General features: G+C 41.2%; 1 protein-coding gene across 1 annotated transcript; it reads right to left on the bottom strand.

The window, feature by feature from the left end:
• Positions 1-2,431: 2,431 nt before the first annotated feature.
• Positions 2,432-6,529, bottom strand: LOC121858526 (dual specificity testis-specific protein kinase 2-like; the record flags this gene model as incomplete). The annotated part of the gene is made up of 3 exons (XM_042354998.1): positions 6,485-6,529; positions 3,462-4,223; positions 2,432-2,524 (listed from the first exon to the last, which is right to left on the bottom strand). Coding segments are annotated over exons 1-3 (900 nt in total), but the record flags the coding sequence as incomplete, so codon positions are not given.
• Positions 6,530-12,836: the final 6,307 nt, after the last annotated feature.

Raw genomic sequence — 12,836 nt, 5'->3', positions numbered from 1 at the left:
GGTCGATTACTATATCAACAGACTTGAATGATATCTCACTGCCTGAAAGCTGTCTGAGTCTTCAATGGTTGTGGTGGTTTTTCCACATTTGGCAGTCGTACTTTCCCACGAAAGCAGCACAGTCCAGCAGATTCTCCTTTGTACTTCTTTGCACAGCAGTGTTCACATTTCTTATCCATGTTGCCAATGACAACAGAGGGATACTTTTCATATTCTGTCTCATTGTCATAGTTAAATGCTGCTCTTGCAAGTGGATACCACTGTGTATTCTTTTTTAGAATTCTGGATCCCGCAGTTCTCTGTCTATCAGCATTCAAACGAATTTCATGCGCTTGATCATGTTCTTGAGAACGCCTTTCTGCTGTTTGCTGTCTGTGAGCATTAAGACGGGATTCCCTTTCCTGATCTGTTTCCTGTGACCGACTGTCCGCTCTCTGTCAGCATTATGACGGGATTCCATTTCCTGATCTATTTCCTGTGACCGACTTGCCGTTGTTCGCTCTCTGTTAGTTTGTAAACGTGCAGCACGTTGTTGCCTTGATTCACTTGATCTTGATTGCTGCTTTCTCAGTGCATCTCTCTGTCTTCTTTCAAGAATTGACAGCCTTGGTAGTTTCTTTGGCGGCATTTTGTTCAGTTAGATTTGATCTTAATTTTGTTTTCAGCGCGATTACAATCCTTCCTTCCCAGGGCAAAGCTGGGAACAAACAGTGGCTCAAGCTAGTAAGCTATGAAACGACGAGCGAACAGTCCCTAGGCAAAAAGTTGCCATGTACCACCGACGCTCTTTTTTTTATTTATATAGAGACGCTCTTTCAGTTATTTATATATTACATCTAGCTATAATTGAGTGGAGCATCAAGGTGAGTTAGGTAAGATACAAGGAGTTCAAAGATGAAAATGTATTACAGTCTCTCCTCGACTTACGACGGTGTTCCGTCCCGACGACCAGGTCGTAATACCTGAAATATTGTTATTAAATATTATCATCAATGACTTCTTTTGGTATTAAACAATACAATTTGGTGCTAATTTTTTCCTCTTACATAAAGTAGCTTTAGTGTATAGGGTGAAACATCTATCATGAAGTGATTGTCATTTGAACTTTACGGAGTCTGAATTTGTAAAAAAACACAACTTATGTTTTTAATCTACTCATAATCAATTTGGTAAAATGAATGTTTAGGTCATCCACCTACTTGGCATTTGAAAAAACATAATTTCAATGTCACCAAACCTAACCTAACCCAACTTAACTAATCTAACGTAACCTAACTTAACTGGTAAAAATCGGTCAACTTAAAATCATTAAATTCGTTGGATGGCCAAGAGATAATAATATCATCAATTCCATTTACTTTAGAAGGACTTATTCATTTTTGTTGAAATCATGGACATACAAAGCCAATATATCTACATTTGATTCTACCACTGTGAATGGCAAAGTTAATTAATATCACCACTCCAACTGTTGGACCAAACAAGTGGTAAAGTAGTTCTTTCTTGTAATACATTGAGTCACTAAGGGAATAAAAAAATAAAACATGAAATTAGGTCACTGAATTTATCTTATTAGTAGCAAATTGTGGTTAAACTGATACACAAATGAAACATGCCTGGGAAGTACCTAGCACTAGTTACCTGGCATATTTGGACTTATTAAAATATGAAATCTAGGCTAATAAGTAAATATACTAAGGAAATAATTATTTTGGTAGTGCTGGACGGTTATTAATAGACCATTTACGACTTTTTTTAGTTTAATTTGATTTCAATACATTTCTACACATAAGTTAGTTGTATTAGTTATCTTAAAGGCTTACCTTTTATGATGGTTAGGCGAATTTGGAGGATATAAACGGCGATGAGACAAGTAGAGGCTGGCGGCATTTTTCGTACACAATCACGGACCTCTTTTAAAAAAAACAATACAATTCTGCATGTGCTGTTCTATATGGAGTATATCGTATAAAAATATTATTCATTTGCAGATTTATACATTTTATGTCCATCCAAATCAATTTTCTTTCTTTTGGTTTCAAAAATAGTTCCCTCGCAGTGATCATCGGACGGGGGTACGTGTATCACGAAATTTCCCCATGTTCCAATAACGAATCGTACATATTTTTCTTTTTTTTTTAGCCCAAAATGCTTCTTGCATAACAACCATGGGAGTGCTACAGCATGGTATACACCACGGCTGATCTTGCATATGGGCCTTGCTGTCAATGCCAAGTTTGGTCCAGATTGGTAAAGTAGTTTAAGAGATTCTCGTGCAGACACACAGACAAACAGACAGACAGATAAATTTCTTTGTTATATATATATATATATATATATATAGACACAAAACTAGAAATATAAAGTTTAATTTTTACATAAAACTTGTTAAAAGATATAGATTGGACCGGGCCGGAATAGTGTTTCTTACCGATTTGGTGACAGGGACACTGGGAAGTCCAACTGCACGGAATAAGGCCATTACCCCCTGAGATGAAGGTGCTGATAACTTTACGTTACTTGGCTACAGGGAAAATACAACTGTGCAACAATGACGACTTTGTGCTATGACAACCTAGCGTAACAGAGTGATAACACAGACGTTAAATGCTTTATCAACACCCGAAATACTCATGCGATTTATTGAGTTCCCAATGGATACGCGAGATATACAAAAGGAAGCATCAAAGTTCATGCAAATTGCGGGCTTTCCTGGTGTTGTGGGTGTAATAGACGGAACCCATATACTGTAGGAATAGTTGTTCAGTTGGTGTTCCTTGTCTTGCCGGGAGACGAGTTGACAAAGCTACTTGGTGAAGCCATTGCAGTATATGTGCGAACCCTTCTTCTGCTGTAGTTTCTTTCTCAGAGGCAAACACACGCGTTGATTGTTTATGTTTTGGTCCAGTTTACAGTAAATAAGTATTCGATTCACGTTCTTTTTTTTTCTTTTTTAGCCTGCGTTTATTCGCATTAAAATACAAGCAGACTATAACAATTTTATCCTTTCATAAACTTGCTCTGCTTATTTATAAAGATGCTCTTGTCAATTGGAGTTTTTTCTTAAATTTACTCTTATTCTTAGCTAAGAGTAGGACTTACCCGCTTCATGAGATACACTTAAGAATTACTCTTAGATGAGAATAATAAAAGTGGTATAAGAGTAAAATGAAGAAATTTCTTAAGAAGTTTTATAAATACGGGCCCCGGTGCCGTCTGACTCCCAAGGACACCTCTCTCTCTCTCTCTCTCTCCGTATTTCTTTGTTAATAATTCTCTCACGCTCTTCTCCTCTCCTTCCCTCTTCTCCTCCTCTTCCCGCTTCATCATCTCTTCTTTTTTTTTTTTAACTGTTTATTTTCTTGCTAGCATTAGCATCAGTCTGGACGGGGTCGCTTTCGGTGGGTGATGGTGGTGGGTGTTGGAAAGGGATATGGCTGGGGGGTACATGTCCTTCATACCAAATATTTTAACAGCTTCTTTAAGGATTGTCGTTTGGTTGGGTCAATGTTGAAGGCGTGGATCAACCATTGCTGGGCGTTTGGGGTAAGGAGGTGCAATTCATCTTTCATAAGTCGCTCCAGGAGACGGCCAACGCTGTACACGTCGGCCTTGGTGGTGAGTGGGCATCTTTTGACGACCTCTGGGGCATTGTGGTCGGGGGCCCTTGTTGAGTTAAATTTAATGAAACTTCCAACTTTAGTGGCGATACCGAAGTCAATGAGCGTGGCTTGGATCCCCTTGTCGGTCTTCTGGATGCAAATGTTACCAGTTTTAACGTCGTTGTGCAGCCATCCACGACTGTTAACCGCGATCAATGTACGGGTGACCTGTTGTATGATCTGGAGGCGTTCGGAGAAGGTACAGTCATTAATCTTCAAGTATTCCTTGAGGGAGTCCCCGGCGAACACTGTAATCATAGTTAGTTCCTCAGGACAAACCATGACTATCTTCTGAACACCTGGGACATCTCGCAGGAAAGAAAGTCCTCGGATCTCCCTCTGTAAGCTTATGGTTTTACAATCCATGTTAGGAACGCTCTTGGCGACCCAGTATCCTTTTGGCCGGTGGATTTTGCAACAGGTGCAGTATGCTCCCTCGCCCAAGTGGCTCGAGGTAGATGAGTTAATTATGAATTCAAATTGTTGTGCGTTTAGTACGAGAACACCGCATATCCCGCAGTCACCAACCAGTGATCCAATAGTCTTTTTGAGACCTGTCGGCTGTCCATTATTGTGAAATATAGGGTTGACACTCAACTGCACCCAAGGACCTTAAGTTGAAAATCATCGAGTAAAATTAATTATTGAATGTTACAGTACAGGTAGGTTGGAATTTGTTTTTATACTGAAGTAAGAGTGTAGTGTAGTGATGATGTGACAGTTCAGTGTGGTTGTAATGGAATGGTTTTGAATTGAAGATGTGTTACGGTGTAGTAGGGTGTGTCATAGGAGGGAAGATCAGCTAAAACTAATGGCCCATCACTTTTTTGGTAGATTTTAGTGTATATAAACAGAAAATAATTTCAGTTTCAATATTTTGCAACCTTTTGCTAGGTAAATTTCAGCGTGAAATTTATCGAAAATCTAACGTACAGCTGCATTAGTGCATTACAATTAAATAGTGAACATTGCTTTCTGACTTCATTCTTTAACAACCCAACTAACAATATTTTTTTCTGTTTCAGATTCTGATGCATTTATAAATTGATAATATTTGCGATGGCTGCTTGTGTCAGGACGAGGAACCAAAAATCCAGCCATCTCAGTCACTATCTTGGGTCTGGGAGAGAGCTCCTGAAGTCGGAGTTGCCTACATTAAGAGATGCTTTGAGATACGGTGTTTTAATCAGGCAAATCAGTGAAAAGAACCAAAGAACTTACACAAACAAAGACATTGCCAGTGATATGACCAAAGATGTCTTGGCACAGTACACTCTGGCTAACGCTCAGTTCAAGCCTCCAGTCATAACAAGTCAGAAGAAGATTAGTGAGAGACTGCTAGCCAGTTGGGAAAAGGCAAGAGATATCTCTCTTGGGAGGAAAACTTGCAGCAGGACAGCTTTGCTACAACTGGACCAGTTATTTGGACATAATTACTACAGGTGCCCAACTGTTCTCTGTCCTGAGTTTGATGATCGTGACTGTAAACTGAGGCCCACATCTCCCGGTATTTGCAAGCGTGAACTGAAGATTCCTCTGATCGAACTGGCATCGCATCGTGCTAACAGAGAGAAGACTGGCAGTATAGGGGCTCATGATTTTCTAGCCAAGATATTCCGGAGTCCAAGAGACAGGAGGCTGCCACAGAGAGACAGAAGAGGAGAAGAGTTGCCGAGGAAAAGAGACTTGAGAAGGCCCTGGGTGAGGTAAAAAAGGCCGATGATTGGAGTCAAGCTGATTCAGAGTTTAATGACTTCCCCATGGCTGATCCGAGTGCTGACCAGGAGAATGGTGACTTTGTCCTTAACCCAGAAAATAATGATCCCAAACCTTCCAGGCATAAGATTCGAAATAGGAAAGATATCCCGAGCATAGCTCTGGCCAGCATGCGACACCACACTGGTCTCAGAGAAACTGCAGAGATAGCAACAGCCGCCTGGATTGACGGTGGTTTGACAACACCTGATGATGTTCACCTGGTGATAGATCATAACAAAGTAAGGAAAGAGCCCAAAAGAAACCTCTGTCAGTGAACCTAGGAAGAGGAGTTTTGATAAGGATAAGAGAAAATGGAATCAATTGTTTGTTCTTTGATGGGAGAAGGGATGACACTAAAGTGTTCATGAGTTGAGCCCTTTGGACAAGTTGTTCCTGCCATGGTGAAGGAGGAACACTACTCCCCACAGTGAACCAGGAGGGAAGTATTTGTAAGATTTCACCCAGAGAAAGATGACATCAGGAAACCAGCTGAGATAGTGGCAGATAACATTGTGAACTGGCTCAGGAGAGGAACAGACCTCAGACCCTGCAGGCCATTGGAGGACAGCACCAACACGAACACAGGGTGGCAAGGGGGGTCATACAGTGATAGAGTGGAAGATTGGGAGGAAGGTCTGGATTGTTTGTGACCTCCACACCAACGCGTTGCCACTCAGACATCTGATCCAGGAGCTGGATGGCAAGACTCTTTCAAACAACAGATGGTCTGGTCCTCTTGGCAAGATGCTGGACTCTGCCACTGAGTTAGAAATAAATCCGAGCTTTGAAAAAATCACAGTTGGCCCTCCACTCGTTGACCTTGCACATACTGTCATTGACGACCTGAGTACTGACCAGTACTATGGTTACATGATTTGCAGTGCCATCAAAACTGGGGTCATGCCTGATAGACTTGCTTACCTGCAGATAGGTCCAGTCTCACATTCTAGGTGGTTCACAACGGCTCTCAGGTTTTTGCAGAATTTGGGTCGCTTCATCATAACTGAAGAACCAACTTCTAGCCTGAGACTTATTGTCCAATTCATCATTGAGTGTCTACTTGCCAAGTGGTTCTTCAAGGTCAAGTCATCGTTCTCGAGGTCAGGCATATTCTCTTCAACGAGCTCCTAGTCAGCCAAGGAAGATTGTTCAGGTATTGGAGCAGACTGTGAGAGATCTTCTGGCTATGCTCTGTCAGGCAGTTCGTGAAGGCCTTTCTGCAGCCAGGATGAGGAGGGAGAAAGTGGCAGTCAAAGATCTTGGATATGACACTTATGAGAGGATCTGGGCATGACGAAATCGGTTGGTGACGATTCCTTCAGGGGTCAGGAAGACCTCACAGTCATCTAGGTGCCAAGACCTCACTGATCTCCTTAAGAATCTGGATAACATCAGGTGGCAGTGAGCCCCTATGTACCAATGTTCAAGTCAGAGCTTTCCTGGACAACCCATGCATGTCCCTGCCTGGCCCTCGCACACCCAGAGTATAGAGCGTTGTGTACAGCAAGTGAGCGAGGCCAGCAGTCACGTGTACAGCCAGGAGAGGAGGGAAGGCTACATCCGAGCTCAGGTGGTCAGCAGGGAGGTGATGAGTAGAAACAGAAGCAAGAAAGACATGTTCTCTATGGTGTGCAGCAACACCGGGTCGTAGTAGTAAAACCGGTTTTGTATTTGATGATTTTGTTTTCTAAAGATAATAGAGATTTGCTCGTGTCAAGATCATTCGTTTCACTATTCTGGATGTTTTCATCCTAATAAATTAACCTGATACATTTACTTTGCTTTAAATAAACTGTTAGTGGTGTTGGTAAAGTCAGAATACCAATTTCATAAGATTTCAAGTGCATTACCCTAGCAAAAATAAACTTTTCAAATCTGAAGATATCACATGATTCTGCACATAGAACTACATCATTAATACCATGGGCCGATTTTCAAACTAAGAATTCGCCTCATTGACACTACTACCTATACCTCTTGAAAAGTTCCTCACTCCTAACCTTACCTATGTCGTTTCCTCCCACACTAAGACACACTACTGGATTGGTGCCCTCCCCTGACAAAACCCTGTCTAACCTCTCGGTTACATGCCCTATCCCAGCCCCAGGAAAACACACCCTAGTCCTACGTTTCCTATCTCTCGCACAAAAAGCCCTATCTACAAACCTCACCTGGCTATCCCCAACTACCACGACCTTACCTGTGGGCAGGGTTTGTACAACTGCCCTTTCTTCTCCTTGATCCATACCGTCCTGCCTCTTCTCTTCCTCTCCAGCTTCCTGCAGCACCTTGTAAGGGTTACTACACTCCACACCCTGGTCAGCTTTCCTGAGCCTGACCCTAGTCCCCTTGGAGACAACCACTCTCCACGCCTGCTCCTCCTTCGCAGGTGTCCTGCTAGGCAGGACACCTACCTGAATAAGTTCCGTCCTGAGGGCTTCATTTTCCCCCTTTAGAGTGTCAACCTCACTCCTCAACTGCCCCAGCTGCCTTAACAGCGTGGCGAGGAGATCGTCTTTCCCCACACTCCCCTCCTCTTCCCCCAAGACACAACGATCCAAGGCGGCCATTTTCCTTGGTGTCTAACGGGAGCACTCGCGGACACGACCTTTTCCAAGCTGGGTCGAGCTGTATAAATGGAAGTCACGGCTGAACAAAGGGGACATTACAAAGATACTTAAAGTATCCAACCAGAAGCGAACTCGTAACAATGGTTTTAAATTAGACAAATTTAGATTTAGGCCCGAAATAGGTAAACATTGGTTTGGAAATAGAGTAGTGGATGAGTGGAACAAGTTACCAAATATCATCATTAACTCGAATACGCTGGATAGCTTCAAACGAATAATCGAGGTGCAGCCTGACTAAAGCAAGATATGGTTTCAACAAGACATCTGCACTCTTATTACTTACACTTCTAGATATAGAACCTAATACTCTGTTTGTCTTATTTCGAACATTAACGCACTGTTTTCTAGGCCGTAGGTCCGGGCTTACAAGTACCCCTAAGTCTCTTTCACAAGTTGACCTTTCTAGGTTGATGTTGTTACGTTGAAGATTTGTTCTACCAATATTAAGTACGTTGCACTTGCTGGTGTTGAATTTCAGTTGCCATTTCTCTGACCACTCCTGCAGTTTATTTAAATCCTCCTGTATTGCATTTGCATCCTGCCCTGAATTAGTCTGCCGCCTTATTTTGATGTCATCCGCAAAGTTGCTTATGTCAATGCTGATCCCAGTATCTACAGTAGATCGTTATATAGATTATGAACAAGAGTGGGCCCAGTACTGACCCCTGGGGAACCCCACTGGTTACACAGCCCCACTCAGATTTGACACCATCTACGCTGACCCTCTGTGTTTTATCGGTGAGCCACGATTTTATCCAATTTAAAACTTTCCCCTCGATACCATGAGCCTTAATTTTTCTCCTCAGAAGCCTCTGATGTGGTACTCTGTCAAACGCTTTGCTTTTTATGAATGAACAAAGCATTGGATTCCTGACCTGTCCTAACACTATATCCATGCTGTTTAAGTCTAGTTATAAGATCTCTTCCCGTCTGGTCTAAGTAAAACATATTACATTCCCTGTAAGGAAACTTGTAAATAAAGCCACCTGTATGAGTTACTAAATGTTACATTTACGTTCCAGGTTTTCAGATGTGCATCACTTTGCACAATTGCGCGTTTTTCAAACATAGTCTGGTTTGGATTGTTGAACAAGAGAGACGAGGCCACGAATCTGTGATTTGCAACACCATCATGGCAGGTATTGTCTGCACACTGTTCTGGAAAAAAATCCCCTAAAAGATGCGTACTGTGACATGCTTTGCCTGTCTTATTAGAAATTAAAAACGTAGGCTTTGTAGTGAATATATCATTCGTAATAACGTATTTTGAATGGTGAGAAAGAGGTAACAGTATAACCAGTCTCTCCCTCTCCCTGTTCTGAGTAAAACATAATCGTAAGTGCCTTTATGTTATGTAGTGATTATTGACTGTCAATCCTCCTCTTGCAAGTCTTCTCTTATCCCCATAATCTGTGTTATGTAATAAATAAGTGACTAGTAAATAAACTATTCTAGATTATACTATTCCTACAGTTATTATTCTCTTCTCTGCGTCCCCTCTCCCACTTCCTACCTTCTCTACCCTTGAGTGCGGGGAGATATGATAGAAGTATTTAAGTGGGTGAAAGGAATCAATAAAGGGGATATAGATAAAGTTCTTATAATATCCGAGCAGGATAGGACTCGGAGCAACGGATTCAAGTTGGATAAGTTTAGGTTCAGGAGGGAGATAGGAAGAAACTGGTTCACAAATAGGGTGGTGGACGAGTGGAACAAGCTTAGCAACTTTGTAGTAAGTGCGGGAACTCTGGAAAGTTTCAAAAGGAGGCTAGATAGATTCATGGATGATAGAGTGGTAGTAACTCTCGACAGGAGCTGCCATGCACAGGCCAACCAGCCTATTGCAGACTCCTTATTTTCTTATATTCTTATGAGATGGTAGGGTAAACTGGTGAACGGTAATATAGTCACAGGAAAATATTACAGAAAAAGAGTCATAATTTTGGCTAGGAAAAAAGTCACATTTAAGGTAATAAAACTAAAAATATTTTAAAACAGTTATTAACTGACTATACATGACTTTTACATATTGACAACACAATTTATATATGATGCACGTAGGTTAGGTTAGGTTGTGTTAGGTGAGGTGACTCCTTTTCTGTGACTTTTTTACCTGGATTCGGGTAAACTAACCACTCCTTTTCTTTATCTCCACCTCCGTTATTCTATCTATTCCTGTCCACCTTCTTAGCTACTCTGTGTAAATATTAATGTAAAGAAAGGAATAAGATAAAAGTATAACGAATGTAAAATCATAAATAAGGTAAAAATAAAATAATTTGAGAGATAATTATAAAAACTCTGTAGAGAAAAAGAAATAAAAAGAGAATTAACGAAAGATAAATAATGTTAAGAAATAGAAAAGGTATTAGAAATAAGAAAGATAAATAGAAAAATAGTTAAAGAATAATTATCAGTAATTAAGATAGAGTAAGAACCTATTGTTACAATATATATATATATATATATATATATATATATATATATATATATATATATATATATATATATATATATATATATATATATATATAAGAACATAAGAAAGTGGGATACTGCAGGAGGCCGACTGGCCCATACAGGGCAGATCCCTTTCACACCCATCCCAGCACTTCCATGTGCCTATGCAACTTCGTCTTGAAGCTCCCCAGCGTCCCCGATCCTACTATAGCACTCTGTAGCCTATTCCACATATCCACAACTCTATTACCAAACCAGTGCTTGCCTATATCCTTTCTGAATCGGAATTTATCTAATTTAAAGCCATTTGTTCTAGTTATTTCGTTACTACTGAGCTTCAGAACATCTTCCATTTTACCCTTATTAATCCCACTTACCCACTTGAACACCACTATCATATCTCCCCTAACTCTACGCCTCTCTAATGAATGTAAGCCTAAGCTTTTCAGTCTTTCTTCATATGGAAGGTTTCGAATATTATGGATCATTTTTCTCATTCTTCTTTGTACTCTCTCCAAAGAATCTATGTCCATTCTATAATAAGGACACCAGAATTGAACCGCATAATCCATGTGTGGCCTCACTAATGCTAGGTAAAGTTTCAAGATAACGTCAGCAGTTCTGTTCCTCACACTCCTAGATATGAACCCAAGAATCCTGTTTGCCTTGTTGCGAACGCTAATACATTGTTTTCTAGGTTTCAAGTCGTTGCTAACAAATACACCTAGATCTTTTTCACAATCTGAGTTTTCTATTTCCGTGTTACCTAGTTTATACTTAACGTTTATATATATATATATATATATATATATATATATATATATATATATATATATATATATATATATATATATATATATATATATATATATATATATATATATACATATTGATAAAATCACACGGGAAAAGTGAAACAACGGATTCAAACTTTATGCGCGAGTCAAGATTGTGGTACGTCTGGCCAGTGCGGACCTGTGTTCCTGTCAGTGTTAGTGAGTGATATAGTGACATGGCAGCTGCTGACGAGTACTCGACCACCTCTCACGTTCTCCAGCTTTGTCTTGCCTTGCAAGACCGACTGGAGAAGGTTGAGAAGGAGGTCCAGAGTCTCAAGGGCGAAAACTTAGCCTTGAAGCTAGTTTTAGAGGAGAAGAAAACCTTTGCCAGTGTCGTGAAGGACGGTGAAGTTGAAGTGGATTCATGGAAGGTAGTTGCTGCTAGTGCTACAAAATGCACTCTAAAAAGGCACTCAGCTGTAGACCTAAACAACAGGTACAGCACCTTAAGTGACGAGTGTGAGGAAGGTGCTAGTAACACCACGAGTGCTACCCCCTCTGTTAGTGTGGAGAGAGGGAGTAGCGCAGGTAAGAAATCACCACACTCAGGTAAGGTCAAATGTGTTTCTGTCATGGGAGACTCGATGGTGAAGTATTTAGGTAACACTCTCTGCACTAAAGTTAGGAAGCCCGAGTGTCTCCCCGGGGCAGGGATAGGTAGAGTACTGGAGAGAGTGGAGAACGTCATTGATGACTGTGGAGACAACCCCATAGTCTTACTCAGTGCAGGAGGCAATGACGTAGGTAAGCTTACCAGTGTCGAACTGCGTAAGCTGTATAGGGAAGCTCTAGATAAGATTAGGGTGAAGGGTGGAACTCCTATTGCTTGCTCTATCCTACTTAGACGTGGTGCCAGTCGTGAATGGATGTCCCGTGCAATCGGTTTCAATTGCTGGTTGGAAGAACAGTGTAAAGAGCTGTCGACGCCATTCATTGATATAATTGGAGCCTGTACTATGGTAATGATAGTATGTATGCAAGGGATGGGGTGCATTTAAGTAGGAAGGGGGTGGCCGTGCTGGCGAAGATAGTTGACAGGGTAGTAAAGCTGGGGTTTTAATATGTCCAAATCCCATCAATGGTAAAGAGAGGAAAATACCATGTGAAAAAAACAGCAGTGAAACAGAAGTAGATAATGCTGAAAATATAGTTAGTCATAATAACAAACATCAAAGTAATAAATGTAAAACAGATAGAAACGGAAGACCTCTGACCTGTGACCCAGCTCACAGTTGACCTCTGACCCAGCTCACAGTTGACCTCTGACCCGGCTTGGAGAAGGTCGTGCCCTATCGTGCTCCCGTTAGAGATCAAGGAAAATGGCCACTTTGGATCGTTGTGTCGTGGGGGAAGAGGAGGGGAGTGTGGGGAAAGACGACCTCCTTGCCACTCTGTTAAGGCAGCTGGGGCAGTTGAGGAGTTGGTTGCTCATATGAGCAATAGGGGTTGGGTGTAAACGGGACTGCCCAGTATGGGCCAATAGGCCC

This window comes from Homarus americanus, unplaced genomic scaffold, assembly GCF_018991925.1.
Source record: "Homarus americanus isolate GMGI-L3 unplaced genomic scaffold, GMGI_Hamer_2.0 scaffold30251, whole genome shotgun sequence".
NCBI classification, from domain to species: domain Eukaryota; kingdom Metazoa; phylum Arthropoda; class Malacostraca; order Decapoda; family Nephropidae; genus Homarus; species Homarus americanus.
Note: the sequence above shows the minus strand (reverse complement) of the source record. Positions and strands in the feature narration are given on the sequence as shown.